The 16,999-nt window shown below is 45.4% G+C and overlaps 1 protein-coding gene across 1 annotated transcript in view; it reads right to left on the reverse strand.

Annotated features, from left to right (window-relative positions):
- Positions 1-16,999, reverse strand: part of CDC45 (cell division cycle 45) — a 753,019-nt gene that overhangs the window by 251,407 nt on the left and 484,613 nt on the right. The window contains exon 12 of the mRNA XM_069620055.1: positions 6,237-6,335. Within this exon, the coding sequence (XP_069476156.1) occupies positions 6,237-6,335 (99 nt within the window). The remainder of the gene's footprint in view (positions 1-6,236; positions 6,336-16,999) is intronic.

Consider the following 16,999-nt stretch of genomic DNA (forward strand, 5'->3'; position numbering starts at 1 on the left):
CCTCTACTAGGGGTGTGGGAGTGACTACAGCATTGCAAAGTGGTGTTAGTCGCATGCATGTGTTGTGGGGCAACATGGACATCAATTAATTTGTTTTCCAAACATTATCTGCCAGACTCTAAGCAAAGAAGGTGCCTCTGTGGCGCTGTTACGTGCAACAAAAGATGGCCCCTTAAGTTGCGAGTTCCTTGGCCAGAGTTTCTCACACGGCTCCACCTGGTCATTCTGGTGCACAGATTCCCGAAACCTGTGCCCTGCAGTCCCTCCCACTACCTGGATGCTGGAATTTCCACGGCGGCAGACTGTGGCTCCTAATCCCCGGGCTCAGTCAGGACCGCTCCTGAAGGCGGTACTTCAGCCCCTCTGGAGTCGGACTGCCTGCTTGCGTCCCCATGCTGTCTTTGCCCCCGGAACCCTAGATGCACGGTCCCCTGAAGCGGTAAGAAGCCTTTTGCTGTGTTACCAGCCCATGGATTCAGCTTAGGCCGGCACAACATAAACCGGAGCCTGGACCTGTCCCGATAGCTCTGCGGCGAACCTCACGGTGAGTAGCTGCTTGCCCCCAGGCCCTTGTTAGCTTCTGGGCTAGGCAAAGTGCTCCCTCTCCATGCTCACCTCCAAATACTGCTTTTCCTGCTGTGGCCAGGTCGCAGTGACTGCTGGACTATCGCGGAACCCAGGATATCCTCCCATTCACCCTCACACTACCAGGCCCTGCCCATAATACCTAGCCTGCACACTGCGACCAATGGTGCAAGACCATTGTGACTGCAGTACTGCCAGGTGCCCACACACATATATAACCTCTCGCTTGAGCAAGGTGATCCCTGCTCTACACGACTAATTCTGCCATCGCCTCTGCTATCCTGCTGAGTAAGCCCCGATATCTTGGACTGGCCAGTGCTGCGCCGACATGACCAAGGGCGCAGGTAAAAAGCAAAGCTCAACCAACAGGTTTGCTAAGGCCGCACCTAGGGCCGCAGAGGTAGCAGAGGGAGCTCAGGGAGGTCCTCTACTCCGGATGAGCCCAGTGTACTTCAGCGCATGATGTACATGCGAGAGTGCTTCACCACCATGCACACCAAGCTGGACGATGTGTGGCACAATCAGCTGCAAAACGTCCTGTATGGAGAAGACCAATGTTTACATCACTGAAGTGGAGACCAGAGTTGGCAACTGAGGATGAGGTTGTTGCACTCAGCAGATGTCACTGCGCTCTCAAGACAAGTACTGTCCATCAGCAAGAAGAACAATGACCTGTAATCTTGCCCAAGGCGTAACAGCCTTCGCATAATAGGCATCCCTCAGGGAAACAGACAGCTGCATGGAAGACTTAGTAGAACGCTACCCGCTATCTCTGCTGGATGTCCTTAAACTATCACTACAATTTGCAATAGAAAGCGGCCACCGTACACTCGCCCCCAAGCCTAAACCTGGCGCTCCTCCCCGACCGATAATCGCTCGTGTGCTCAACTACCACGACGGACGTGTTGCTGCGGGATGCTAGAGTGAAGGGCAAACACTGGGCCCCAGCAGGATTCATCTGTACCCAGAGGTCTGCCGCTGTTCAGCAGGAGCGCGAAACCTTCATGGCCACCAAAAACAGGCTCCAAGACCTGGGGGGGGGGGGGGTGAAATACTCTATGCTATACCCAGCCAATCTGAGGACTGAACATAGCGGCAAGGTATACTTTTTCACTATCCCTGATGAGGCTATGAAGTTTTTGGACGACCACTTCCGGGGGTAGCCCTATGCCACATAGTTCTGCGATTCCGCAGCCCTAGTAACTGGTCCCCACTATGACATTGATTAAGGGCAAACTGTTACTGTGGACCAGCTCCTTCTCTTCATTCCAATCAAACCAGTTTATAGAAACATGCACCTGTAATTTTTCTCATACGTGTGGTAGGCAGTGTTGAGACCGGGCCACTGTCGGCAGACAGACCCCATGCAATGCCGCAAATGTTACTGGGTTGTTGGGCGTTGGGAGTTCATTCCTCTGATTGGAGAGGGGTGGCAGTGAGGGGGGGGGGTTCGGGGTAGTTATGGAAAATGTGCTTGACATGTATGTTAGTATCAGCAGTAGGCAGTATTCTCCTGCAATATTCCCAGCAAAATGCCTTGTACCACGGACACCGGCCCCATATTTTGGTTTACTCCCATGGTGCCAGACATACTGTGCGAGTTCAAATGCGCAGGATTAGGCAACCCAGTGAAGATGCAACTACTTCGGCTATATGTAGACAAACATAAAATGCAGGTCCTATTCCTGCAAAAGACGCACGCCCTGGCAATGGGATGAGAGATTTACTAGGAGCTGGAGCAGATAGCGTTACTACACAGCACATTCTACCCGATGCAGGGGGGTCATGACCCTCATCCAAAAGTCAATACAATACATTAAGACAACTGGAAATCTCTTGCATCAGAGTAATCAAGAGCCTTGTCTTGTGAAATGTCCAGTAGATGTAGTTCGCTCTGGAAATGTTTTCTTAGCAAACATGCTGTTGCTCTGACAGCGGTCCCGTCCTCATCAGCGCCATACCGTGCTGGGATGATGCCTCAGATTAAAAGGAGGAGTAAAAAATATACGTCATTCGCTAATGCCTTTAGTAGAATTGGAGTTCAAGATCGTCGGAAAGGCGGGAGGCCCATGAGAATTCCGGGGGAGGAATCCCTGGGTACACCAAAAAAAGCATTGCAGTAGTTCAGCCATTTTCTCCTCCAATGATAACATTCCTCCTACAGATTCCTTATTTTATAAGTCTCCAAAGACAGAGTCTAGATGGAAAAGTAGTCTGGTAGGGTAAAAATCCAGTTGGAGCATAAAACGGCGCACTTGAACCCACTTGGGCGATGTGTTACTACACAGTATACTACAGGGCAAAGAAATAGGGTTATTGAACATATACAGTCTGATAACTGATGACCCTGACTTTTACAACCAGTTTATGGACCTATTAGCATTATTTCGTCCCCCCCCACAAAGCCCTATTTTGTGGGAGGGATGATAGGGGAGGGGGAGGCGGCGATTTCAATATTATTATGGATATGAACCTGACAGATCTGGGAGGAGGAGGCGATTACTGTACTGCTGAAACCCATTAAGCCACCCAAACAGGGTGGATCGGGCCGTCCACATTAACTCGGACTTCAAAATATTCGAAGGCAATGGCCCTTCGATTAGCTGCCTACGTGACATACATTGTCCATCTGTATCATTGGACTAGATATCCAAAAAGCATTCGACTCGTTTTCATGGCAATTTATGTAGGCGGTGCTGGAGAAATGCAACTTTGATCCTAGATTTAAATCATGGGTACCCCTACTCTACTCACTCCCCACAGCCAGGGTCAACACAAACTGACCTCTCCACCCCCATAGATCTCCACAGGGGGACCAGACGGCCTCCAGCTCTCACCTCTGCTATTTGCTATGGGCATGGAACCCTTGGTAGACTGCTTCCACTCTAGACACGCACACAGAGGGATCAGATAATCTGGCTCGCCAAAAATCTCACAGTGTGCATACAATGCACTTTTGTTTGTGCGGAACCCTGAAGTGCACCACCCCACCCACCGATCATACGGGATATCCTTTCCTTCGGTGCTCTGTCCAGACTCTGCCTCAATTGCACTAAGTCAGAGCTATTTCCACTAACGGACGCGGCAGTAGCACCACAAAATCTTATGGGGTTTGGCTGGTTCCCCTCAGAAATAAAATACCTGGGGGTCACTGTCCCACGACACTCGTCCTCACTATACATTTGCAACTATGTAGTATAACTGCGCAGCTTACAAACTACACTGTTGGGCTAAGCTCCATCTAACCTTGCAGGGCGGGTGTCTTTTCTTAAAATGGTGGTCCTCCCAAAGCTGTTGTACTACTTCATAAATTTACCACTCTGGCCGGGCACTATGTTTTTTAACAACCTGCAAACTGATTAATAACTGTGGCACGCAGAGGCAGTTCAGGTAAAGTGGGACACATTGACCAGACCATACAGTCTAGAAGGCCTCACAGCTCTTGATTTTAGAAAGAACTGGATTGCGGCCCAGCCTCACTATGCTGCCATTGGTTTGATGTAGACGCCCCTAACCCGCATCGGCTGGAACTCGGGATGTTCGATCACTGGTTCTTCCACTACTATGGAAGGATCCCAGACTATTGACTCCATCAGCATGGAGTAGAATATGGGAACTGTTCAACACTTGGTGCCCATTCTATGGGAACTTCCGCTATGGAACTTCCTCCAGTCTTTCCCCAAGTTGAGTGAAAGCGCAGTATGTGGGTGGGTGGCCGACCGATGGATACACTACCTTGAAAGACATCTACGACATGGGCTCCTTACTCACATTACAAGACTTGCAGGGATCCCCAAGGGCGCGCCCCTCACTATGGCTACAATAAGCTGGGCTCCACTCACTATGCTGTTAGAAAGGACTAGTCGGGATTCCCTGTACTGCCCACCCCCGACGATCCATTACTCAGCTCGTCATGGAGGAATTCTCTACCCGCAGCATAGTGGCCAAAATATACAATCAATTGCAACCCCGCAGCAATAGACTCGTAAACAAACTGACAATAGGGCCAAAGGTCTGGGCATAGACATTACCGATGAGACGTGGGAGACTGTTTACAGACCCGCACTGTGTCATTTAACTCTAGATTTCACCCAATACAATTTAAAGTACTGCATAGATTTAATTACAACCCCGCCAGACTTCACTGCTTTTCATCCGCTCACTGCCCGAGATGTCACTACAACGAGGCGAGATATCTCCACATGTTATGGGACTGCCCGTATCTCAGTGAATTCTGGAGTGAAGTATGTGAAACCATGTCTACGATGTTAGATTGCACTATTGAACCTAATCTCATTAACAGTTTATTTCACAACGTTGAGTCCATTCCTCAAAGCTTCCATAAAATTGCTAGCCTCTGCATGCTACTAGCAGTACAATGTATACTGTAGCTATGGTTAAAGCCTGTTAGGCCATCTGTATCACACTGGATGCAGGTAGTGACATGGGCTTCAGATCAGGAGCAGCAATGGGCCTTCCTGCATCCAGTACACAGCAGGCCAATCAACATTTGGTCCCCCCTCTGCAATTACTTGCTAACACTGAATGGTAATGAAGGGTCGTCCGAAGAGACTCTGTCCTGCACCTAATCTTCATCCTTGTTTCGATCTGTGTTGTTACGAACAGTGTTTTAGTTGTCGCCTACATCACCTATGACTATGTTCACCTTCATAATTGTAGGTCCGTTTACTGGTGTGTAATTCGTAATTTTTGCATTAACTAATGCTGCTGCTCTTAATTTGGTTAGAATATCAAGTAATCAAAGTAAAAAAAAGTTTTTAAAAATGAATGCCTCAGTGGGAAAGTAGATGCCCCAGAATGTTATGCTCCAACTGGATTTCTACCCTACCAGTCTACTTTTTCATCTAGACTCGGTCCAACTACTGCAATGCTCTTTTTGATGTACCCAGGGATTCCACCCACAGAATTCTCATGGGCCTCCCGCCTTCCCCACGATCAGGTACCCAATTCTACTAAAAGCGTTAGCGAGTGACCTAGATTTTTACCCCTCTTATAATTGGAGGCATCATCCCAGCACGGTATGGCGCTGATGAGGACAGGAGCGCTGTCAGAGCAACAGCATGTCGGCCAAGAAAACATTGCCAGAGCCATCTACATCTACTGGACAGATCACAAAACGAGGCTCTTGATCACTCCGATGAGAGATTTCCAGTTGTCTTAAGTGGAATAAATGTCAACTTGGGTTGAAATAAACACCATTACATAGGCTCATGTGTGTCAAAAATGTAAACAGTTTTGTGGCATAAGAATAAGTGGCAAACAGATAGATTCCTGTATTTCTGGGCTAAATCCCAGCAGCCCACTAATTACACATACTACAAAAAGATATCTACTCAACCAATGATTTCTTTATCAAGTCAAACTATTTCGAAAGAAAGGAATTGAAAAGGCCAAGTCATTGTGTTAAGTGTTATGGCATTTGGAATTCTCTGACGAGAGCTGCCTTCCCCAGTTCTAGCAGCAGCCATTGTGAAGTCCTGAATGAACTGTAAATGTAATACGCAGTGATAATAATGTTCCACGTTTACGCTTGTCTACCTGTAAAAGCATCACATATACAGATAGGATTCCATGCATTATAAAATCTCTAAGAATGCAGAAAACAGAACAATCAATGGGCAGACCATTACCCAAACTTGTTGGCAGACTCGTCTATCATCTCCCGTAGATTTTCCTTCAGAGAAATGTCCATTGAGTTGAACTTCTGTTTCACTTGCTTCAAAGGTAAGCTGAAGAGAAAGGCAGACATAAGAACTTAAAAACAATGCTCCTTAATAGCTTCACTTGCTGCTGTAAGGACCAGTGTTAACACTCAACCCAAAGGCATTAAAATATACTATCATACTATGAAAGCTTGAGTCCTTAAAAAGGGCAAAATAAGATTAACACAGTCCTCTGTCCCATCAATGCAATAAAACAAACCCATAGGGTTCAACATGCTCTTTTGTTTAGTCCATCAAAGGGAAGTACTTATCAGACACTGACCGCCCTGCAGGGACTTTAGGATTTTGTGTGACACGCCCTGCATATTTGACACCCGTGGTATTTATTTATTTTAATTTTTATAAAGCGCCACATGCCCGTAGGCCTCAGAGCGCTCACAAAAATACATAAGACAAACACCAAAGAAGCATGGGAAGGAATGCTCAAAACGTGAGCAGGCAGCAGAGGAGGACTAAATTAGTTAAGTGCCTCAATCAACAACCAACACTCCCACTCTAGCGACCTAAGATGGCTAGAGGTCAGCAATAAGCAATCATCGGCCCTAAGAATCTAATCAAATTACAGAAGCTTTTCAAAATCCTCGGCTATCTCTTTAGTATTAAACTTGTCCTATTTCTGAAATATTAAGTGGTTACAAATTTGAAAGGCACTCAAGTTACATGTTCCAACAGTATCCCACAACTACATTATAAACATTACTAAAACGCATCGTAAGTTATAGCACTGGGTCAGCAGCACGAATGCCAAAAGGTGGGCGTTGAAGTGAGATGGAATATAATCAACCTGCGAGTTTCTTAAATCTCTCTCAAGTGTTCCAATACTGTCGCTTGCAGAACGAACAGAGCACAGCCCCAATAATCACCCTAGTATCAATGACACTGTCAGTTACAGTTTAGAAGAAAGGAACAAAGGACTAAACATGACCGACATTGTGCCCAATTTGCTCATAAAGAAAATTAGTGTGCCCAAGTTAGCTAAAAATGAAGAATGAGAATGACCGTGATTAGCGCATGAACAGCAAAACCTGGTACCAAGCATCCGAGTCAGTATTAACCATTCTGAAGTACACATGGTGTGCTTCATATTGATGGGACCAGAACATACCAAACAGAGCTGTAATTAAAACAATGGGCAATGAAACCTACATAGACACCATTTATACCGGATCTCTTAAGCAAACCTAGGCTTCTCACTTCACCACTAAAACTCAGGACATCTTGTCCTCGCTGTCCTCTTCCTCTGCCCCTCTCTCTCCCTCTCCGCCCCCCTCTGGCAGCCTCTCCCTCTACTCTTTCTCTCTGACAATCCCAAACTATGTTTAAAGACAAGTCAGATCTATGAAAGTGTCATCCAAACAAGTGCTCTCCTGCTCCTCCAGAACCATCAAGGACCACATTGACACCAGCGCTCCAGCCTTGGCCGATTTCTGCAATCCCAACGTCGCCACTAGATGAGTTTCCTCTCCGCAAGCACTCCCTTGTACACCCCTTCCTTAAAAAGCCTTCTGCTGATCTTACCTGTTCGGCAAACTATCGCCTGATCTCCATCACTCCTTTCCTGGGCAAACTCCTAGAAAGGCTGGCCATCTCCCAGCTTACTCTCCACACTTAATCTGTTGGTTGTCTCCATGCCCATCAGTCTGGCTTCACAGCAGCCAGAGGCACGGAAACTGCTCACTAATCTTTACTCCAGCCTTCCGTCTTTCCTCAACATCCTTGACCTTTCATCTGCTTTTGACACAGTCAATCACGCCATCGTGATCAATCGACTGAGAACCTGGACATCACAGATCAGGCTCTGAAGTGGTTGACCTCCTTGACATGTCGGTGTTAAAAAAAACACATAGCGCCCGGCCAGAGTGGTAAATTTAAGAACTAGTGTAACAGCTTTGGGAGGAGGACAATTTTATGAAGAGACAACCGCCATCCAAGGTCAGAGGGAGCTGTCATGATGCCTACCCCCGGGCATCCGGATCAAGCCCATCAGCCCCGGGAGCAGGCATCCAGATATTTACAAAAACACCAGCAGCCCCAGCTAGGGGCTGTCTGGGTTCAGTCCTGGCGCCATAGGCACCAGGCTCAAAAATCAGTCCTGGCGCCATAGGCGCCAGGCTCATAGACATTACTTACCTCATGCAGACCATGCTGCAAATCAATCCAAGCCAATGTGAGGCCTGGATGGGACTATTTTACTACAGGGTCTATTTTTTACTCGGGTGTGGTCCTGGGACTACTTTGGAGGCTATTTAAACCACGCCCGAACAGCAGCACATGCTTCGTGTTATTCTGCATCCAGCAGCGTGACTCATCGTGCCTGCAGCCAGCATCCAGTCTTCTGCCACGCCTGCGTGCCTGCAGCCAGCATCCAGTCTTCTGCCACGCCCACCTCGAATTCGGAGTTCCTAGAATAAAGAGAAAGAAAAGGACAAGGTTAGAAAACGACCTTATTTCAAAATCCTCAGCTTATTCCGGATCCATTTCATCTCCCGACCTAGAAAGTACATCAGTCCTGCATGCGTCGCTTCGCCAGCTCCAGCACGGCGCCATATTCACCAGTTCTCACAGCATCTTTCGATCCGGCACTGTCTCCATCATTTCTTCGCCATACTCCGGCACCTAGGGGTACAAGAACAAGGTGAGCCAAGGGAATCAATAAATACCTCTTACCACCATAGACTTACCTGATTTACCACCGGCGGTATTATTCTCCATATCTTCACATGCCGCATCTGTAAAGAGGGAGAAAAAAACGTTAACGCATGCAATAGTTACCGGGCAGCGTTGGTTAACACAGACTCTTACCTGAACGCCAGCAGCAGCTACGAGACCACCTTCTCACGAACTCAGTTGCAACTTAAGGAAGGAAGGGGACAAGAGTGAACATCGGGCACATTGAACTCTTTGAACTTGATACTTACCAATCCCGCCTGGGACAGAGTCAATGCTTACCGGAACTCTCCCAAAGCCTTCAAACCAGTGAAGTAACTGGTATCTAAGCGCCCCTGCAAGACACGCAGGACGGAGAGATCATCTTTTACAAACATAAGGTGAGGTTACTAAGGGGATATCGGAGGTGATTAGTGGGGGAGAGCGAGAACATTTGGGAGGCCATCACTAAAACCCACAGGTGGCGAATCCCTGTCTCCACTTGCAGGAAAATACTTCTTCGGGTCCAGCAGACAAGACTAGTTGGGCCAGTCCAGACAGACAGTCATCTCTGCACTACGCATCACGTTGCCGGAGACCGCAGCTGTCCGGGTCCGATCGACACCCCTGTGGGGTCCAGGTGAGCGTAACAGGAGCTTAGCCCAAAAGTGTGGTTTGTAGGCTGTGTAGATATACTCCATAGTTCCAAATCGGACTGAGCACAAATAGAATCATGTCCCTTGTACAATACACAAGGCATAAAAGATAAAAATCTTTTGACGGAAAGGGGACAGAGTGGTGCCAAGAGTTATGAATAAGCCTGAGAAAGCAAGTGTGCAGAATGGGATACAACCCCAGGAAACGGGGTGGGGGAGTAAAGACATTAAGGAGGAGTCTAGAATCACTAGAGTTAAAAGAATATTCACACCCGAATCAAAGAGTAATAAGGAATAGTACCAACTCTTGTGGAAACACTTAGCCGAAGTGTGGAGACCAAGCAAGTACATTAACTCCAAGATCTGGTCCAAAAGGTGGAGACTATTTAAAGAAATCTCCAAGAAGAGAACTGTCGAGTGAAGAGACACATTGGCATACCAGAAGACTTGAACAGAGGAGAGATGTGCTCAAACTATAGTGGTAGGGTAAGGTAGGAATAGTTTTTGGACGGAGGACACTTCAGTTCAAACTTCCGGGCGACTGTCAAGCGCCTTTGGTTATTTATCTAGGCATAGAAACCCCTCTAACAAAAGGGAAAGTTAGGCATTATTATAAAAAACCAAATCCACAATGCCGCAGCCTAAAACATGACTTCCGATTATGGTGCTGCATGGTCAGGACATATACTTGCAAGTTTGTGAACACTTCCTGAGGTTTGTGTTCAAGTCCAAATCCCACCACCCTGATCTAAGCAAGGTCACATTACTTTTGAAGTGTTACCAATACCTCACAGACTAGGTATGATCAAGTAGCCTAGACACACTTAAGAATGTGGGCAACAAATACAATGAAAAAAGCTATCGGTTAAAATAATGTACACATACGTTTACAGTGTTTTATTTACGGTTGAAAGTAAAACCTTCAAATATGTTCCGCTTGTATGTAGTCTCCGATAACTGTAGGGTTAAGAGTGAGCAGATTGACCCTAAAGGCTTAAGACAAAGGGGGCTCAATTGTCTACTTCTAGCCTGCCTGGTCTAGAAAAGTTCACAGAACCCATTTTTAACAGACTCATTTCTAATCGGAAACAAAATGAAGCTTTCGGCTGACTGCTGAACATTGAAACAATACATTAGTATCAGACGTTAACACTACAATATGGAAGCCTTGCAGCCAGAAAGTGTGTTCTTAATCCAATAAATCGCATCAGTTTCCAGCGCACTGGGTTCTTGGGATTCCGGTGTGTTCCAGCAACATTGAGAATCCATAGAAGTTACAGAAAGCTAAAGGGCCATCGAAAAGGTTCAAAGAAGAAATAAAAGGCTATGGCTGCTGGGGAGCACCAGCAACCATCCAGTCCAAATGAGATTGTGGTTCTGCTGGTGGAACTGTAAAATGAGGCTCTGTGGACGGTACAATGGGCTTCCAGGGGGTAATACAACAGGGCTCAATGGAAGGATCCAGCTCAGCGGGTGTGCCTTTTCCAGGTAGCAGCTCTCTTTTCAACACTTGTAGCAACATGATCCTACAACAGCGTAATAACCCCAGACCAGATACCGGTGCTCAGGTGTCTATGGCCCTCTAGAGTCACCCTTTACACGCAGGGTCACACAGAGCAGTAATATTACTGTGCAGATTAGTCTAGTCCAGGATCAAGGCACCAACCTAACGTCCTCGACGTGTCCAGAAGCTCCAGCATCTACTGACACTGGCAGAGTTGTTTCGAGTTTGGTCTTTAAGGAGCGCCAAATCCAGCTCTGGTCTACATAGTACTTTAGGGGCTCATCTCAGCACTGAATATAATGATGCAGACCATCTCTCAAATGGAAGACTGAAGGCTTAAGTGAAACTTCTTACAATCAGGTGGGTCTATCCATTCAAACATTTTGGTGACTGCCCAATAATTGGCAGAGGCGCACACAAAATTATCAGGTCCGTTACAGCTCAAGATTCTGAAATATCAAAGGATGCGCTCATAACGGCAACAGCGAGGAAGTCCAGGGGAGAGCTGGTAAGTTCACTGGTTGTCAAGGGACACTTCCAAAGGATCATAAGGCCTGGATCCTTGATAAGGGGTCAAGACCTGTTGCCATAGGTCTGTAGGTCAAAGCACTGCCTAGGGTCTTCGAGATCAGGACACAGGTGCAAGGCTTCATGAAGACTACACTGGAGTTGGTCCTGATCAACTGCAGAAGACATCCTTGGATCATCAGCAGGCTGCACTTCTTCATGGGGGACTTGGCTTCAATGAGGATCAGTTAAATGGCTGCAGAAGTTCTCCTTTTATCCAAGATTTGGGCTTGGAGTTCACCTTAACCAACCAATGGCAAGGATCTGCACTATTCAAACAGGCAGTGGATATTCAAAAATGGATAGCCACCTCATCTGCCCAGCAACAGGCATTCAGACACCAGGGTGTGTATGGGGACTAGACAGTCCCAGCCACCACATCCAGGCTCACACGCAAAGGAATTGCCATATATGGCAATTCTGGATCAGAGGGACGGAAGGCAGCCAAACAATATGGCCAGAGGACAGGCAAAACCCTTGTGGCATGCCATCTTAAAGTGCTTACCATCTTTAGTAGCCAATTGCAGGAAATGTAAAAGTGCACATGTAAACAGTAGAAAACATGGTAGAAAAATATCAACTGCGACAAGTCCATCCTAAGAACATCATACATGTAACCAAAAGGCCACTACAGAAAAAGGTATAAGCATACAAAAAACCCTAACCGAACTTCACTTTAGGATGCGTGCAGTTGTAAAAACACAAGAAATCCATAAAGAGACATTCTCTCAGTATCGATAGGCGGATGGACAGACCAGTTTCCCCATAAGAATAAGCCAAAGGACAAGGAAAGCAAAGCCGAAAGCTTTACTTACCTCCAAAAAGACAGATCAGGAGTCAAAAGAAGTCTATGGGAGGAAACCGGCAAAGAGAAAATCTTTAATACATGAAACCGCAATGTCTGTTCAAACCATCCTTCAGTGCACTGAACATCTGCATGTATTAGTATCAATGTTTATTTTATTTTATTCAACTGATTTACATTTTTTACTAAACAAAGAAAACAATCCATTGGTTTCTCCTTTAAATTGATTCAGGCTTTCCCTTTTAATATGATGAATTTTCTTATTCTTTTTTACTTGCCCCACCCAGCAATTCGTCGTAGACGATGTGAAGAATTTTCGGGGAGGTTTGGTAGACTGATTTTTCATAACAGCGCCAGACTGTTCCATTCTACTGTGGCTTGGAGAGAAATGAGGCTCAATTCTCTGCGTACGACTGCTATTGGAGTCGAGTTTGGGAGACCTAAAACCTAAAACCTGCTGCCAAAACAGTCCCTCAAGCCTGGGCCAGATGTGTTTTGGTATTCCAGGCATGAGCTCCAGAGGTCAATGAAGGCACTACTTTTACCTTTTAATATTTCACTGCCGCTAACAGGGAAAAAAGGCCACATTTCTTATCCATGGCCTTAGCTTGACTAGCCAAAATCCTGGCTTTCTCAAGCGGAGAATTTTACATAAGGGTCTCTGTTACGCTGTTAGTTAGCTTGACTCCCAGGTATTTAAATGTCTTTACCCCCCCTCGGTCTGGTCCTCCAAAAACCATTTCATTTTGTTTCTATTTTTTCAAAGCACATGATTTTCGTCTTTTCTTTATCTCCAAGTTGTTGTTCTTAATAAATTTCTGGAGACTGTCCAGTTTTCGCTGAAGGCCCACTGTAGTCTGATCTATTAAGATTAGGTCGTCAGTGTATAAAAGACGAGTCACATTAGCTCCCCCTATAGTGGGAGGGAAAGATCTAATCGAAGGCTCGAAATGTTGAACGTCAGAGCAGTAGAAATTAAAACATGCTGGTGCAGGGGGAAACCATGTTGGACGCCTCTGGCTGCAGGAATTGCTGATGTGTGCCAGAGTGATTAAGGTGGACTTTCATGGAAGTATTTGAGTGGAGGGCCATTAGAGGTTCCAATATTGCCACCGGGCAATCTCTCCCAATCAGCTTACCCCACAATATTTCCTCGGTTTACCTGGTCAAAGGCCTGGACTGAGTCAACAAAAGTCATAAAAATCCTAGGAGTTCCCCCCTGCACCATTCCCTTCAAAGTACTCGGAAGCAGGATGTTTGCTGTCGTTTTGATGTTTTTTTACAAATCTGGCTTGGAAAGGGTCATTACAACCCATAGTCTTTGTCCAGTGCTGAAAACAGTCCAATAGGAGCAAACCAAAAATCTTACCAATCCCATCTAGAAGTGCGATTGGTCAATAGTTTCTTGGATTTTCTTTCTGCCTTTTTTGAAAATAGGGACCACTTTTGATGTTTTCCATTAACTAGGAATCGATCAGGTTTGTGTAGATCGCTCTAGGACCCTGTTAATGAAAAAGACCCATTCCTCTGGATGTTCTTTCAGCATTGCGTATGTTATTCCGTCGGGTGCAAGTGAAGTATTCATCTTACGCAATTTTCACAGAATTATTTCTACATTATGTGGAATATCACATATTTTGGTCAGATTTACTGGAGGAGCTTTCATTCCTTGGATAAGAGTGAAAAATTGGTCCACACGTTTCCACTGACGTTCTGCTGGAGGTCCTCAGTCCTAACACCAGTGGACTTAACCAAGGACCAAAAATCTTTTCTGCCACTAACTATTCGTAGCATTTGCTCCTAGTCGTTTTGATACAATCTAATTCTATAACCAGACATCCAACTCTTGTAGCTCTTACTTGCGATCTTTGCGTTTTCTCTATGTTCTTGGAGATTTGTTTTTGCTGTGAGCCGTTTTGCTCTTCTCAGTACTCTTTTACACAAGCATGGTATCATAAGTATCAGTTCTTTGTGGTAAGTCCCTCTTTATTCCTGTTTTATTTTATTTTCTTTTTTTTTTTAAATGTTAGCATTCAAGGAGAGGCTTATAGTCGACTTTGGGACTCCCCAGGATGTTGCTAGTGGCTCCACAGATGTTAGTATAGAACTGCGTAACATATCGATTGCAGGTTTGCTCATTCTTAATCGTGTGCCTCCACTAACTACATTCTTTGATGACTCATTTGTTTTTGGTTCCACTGCCCCAGCTCAACTCAAATAGATTATGATCGCCGTTTACGGTCTGGATTACTTCAAATGGTATAATGGGATATACAAGATCTCTAGAAAGAAAGATGTCAATGTCTGTTCATGTGCTACCTCGTTCCCATGCCGCCACTGGAGGATTATTTCCCACAGTTTCTACCTTTAAGAGGTGAAGGTCACGTGAGTTCGTAAGTGAAACCCACGAAATTCCTCTTGACTGCTGGTGGATGCTTATTATGCCCACTTTTTGTGAGCTCTCTTTAAACAATTTGCATTAAAATCCCTGCACACTATGATGTACTTAGTGTGCTGATTTGTATGTTTTTATATCTTGTTTGTCTTAAGGTTAACTTTCAGCACTTCAATATCAAAGTCATCAGTAATGGGACTTTGTTCCAAAGTGTTCACGGATGGGCACTTCCTTCATCCGTCTACTAACGCTTTTCCTGTGAAGTTTCTTGTTTATGTAGTTGCTGGAAAGAGTCCCCTGCACAGTAGCCTCACTTAAGGCATTTCAAACATAAACTCAACAGTGCTGGATGCACATGTGGCCCTTCCCCTAATTTTGTCTTTCATATCTTGACTGTATCTGAACTGTAAATGTGGACGGATTAGATATTTGTTTTTGCCTCGAGTGATCCTATTTTCTGTGGATGTGGTTTTAAGTTGCTTATTTATGGCTATTCAAAAGAAAAAACAGGCAACTCTCCCAGCGGTTCATCTTGTTGCAAAAGAGTTGCAGGTCCTGAGCAATCTTGCAGAGGGAATCCAACTTCAGACTGCATGCGACAACCAGTGGCACCAGATTCTGGGTTCCTTCTGCTAGCTATTTTAGGTGGTTTACTGCGGGAGATCCTTATTGCCGTGTGGATCTAGCGGTCCACAGCAGTTGTATCCAAATGTTTCTGAAGTCTGATCCCAAAGCATGTAGGTTTTTATCCTGGTTCCTTCTGTCTGAGCAGATTCGGCTGCATCTTAATGCTTGGCGGAATATTCTGGCATACTTTGTACGCAGTGGGTGGAAGCTGTCACTCTAAATAGCTGGCCTTATCTGTTGGCTTGCGCTATACTGTGCTCTGTAGCAAACCATCTTTTATTGTTATGAATGTGTTGAGAAACTTAACTTGTTCAAGAAAGTAGGAACGTTTGAGGTTGGTGGTTGGGTGGAATTCTTTAAATCTTCTCTGGAAGCTCATTACAGACAGTTTCCCAATTGTCTGAATAATGGGGGGGGGGGTAGCATCAAGCTAGAACAGACCTTTTACTGGGCTGCATTCACAAGTGGCTAGGAAATGATGTTGCAGTTTGTTTTATTATTTGTATTGCGCACCAGACCCGTGGGTATCAGGGCGCATTGCATGATAACTTACACATCAGAACAGACACATACATATGTATTATACAGCAAATAAGGAATATACATCCTGTAGACTCAGACCAATAAGGAAAAAGAAGCATACAGATATATAGAAATATACAAAAGTCAGCAAAAATTTGGCTAGAAAGAATCATGAATCATGGGCAGGTAGAGTGAGCTACTTTGAGGACACCATCTAAAAGTTAGTGTAGAGAAAGGGTCCATTTGTAGTATAATACCGAGGCAAGGCATTACTTGTCAGAGTCTTTGAACCTTCTTATGAGGTTCCGGCGGAAGTTTGGGTAAGATTGATCTGCTCGCAGTGAAGGGGGTTGGGAGTTCCAGAATTGAGCTGCCTTGACTGGGAAGCTGCGACCCCTGACTCTAGAAAGTTTAATTCTTGGCACTGAGGGGTAGTTGCTGCTAGATGATCTGGTGAGTCTTGTAGAGGATTTTCTTGTGAGTCTCTTTGTCAAAAAACAGGGTGCTGCGTTGTTCAGGCATTTATGTGTGAGTGAAGCAACTTTTAGCTGGATTTTGTCGTGTGTTCGCAGCCAGTTATTTAATCTTCTGGTCTATTTGATGTGTTCTCTCCTAGCAATTCCAAGTGCCGCTCTAAGGACATTGTGCTGGAAGGTTTGGATTTTGATAATTTGCTTATTAGCCCCTATGTATAAAGAATTCCAATAGTCCAGACTCGACAAAATAAGCGCTCTGGCCAGTGTAATACAGCTGTTGGACAGGAAAGGTTTACCCGCGCTGATCAGTTTGCAAGTATATGCAGTGGCAGATTCCATGGCATTGACCTGCTTGTTGAAAGAAAGGGTAGAGTCAAGGTAGAAACCCAAAGTTTTCACCTCCTTAGCGACGGTAATAATTTTATTTTCAGTGTTGAAGGCAGAATATTTAGGTCCTAGTTTAAGGGTTGAG

This window comes from Ambystoma mexicanum, chromosome 10 (assembly GCF_040938575.1).
Source record: "Ambystoma mexicanum isolate Mex_15411 chromosome 10, UKY_AmexF1_1, whole genome shotgun sequence".
In the NCBI taxonomy this organism is placed as follows: domain Eukaryota; kingdom Metazoa; phylum Chordata; class Amphibia; order Caudata; family Ambystomatidae; genus Ambystoma; species Ambystoma mexicanum.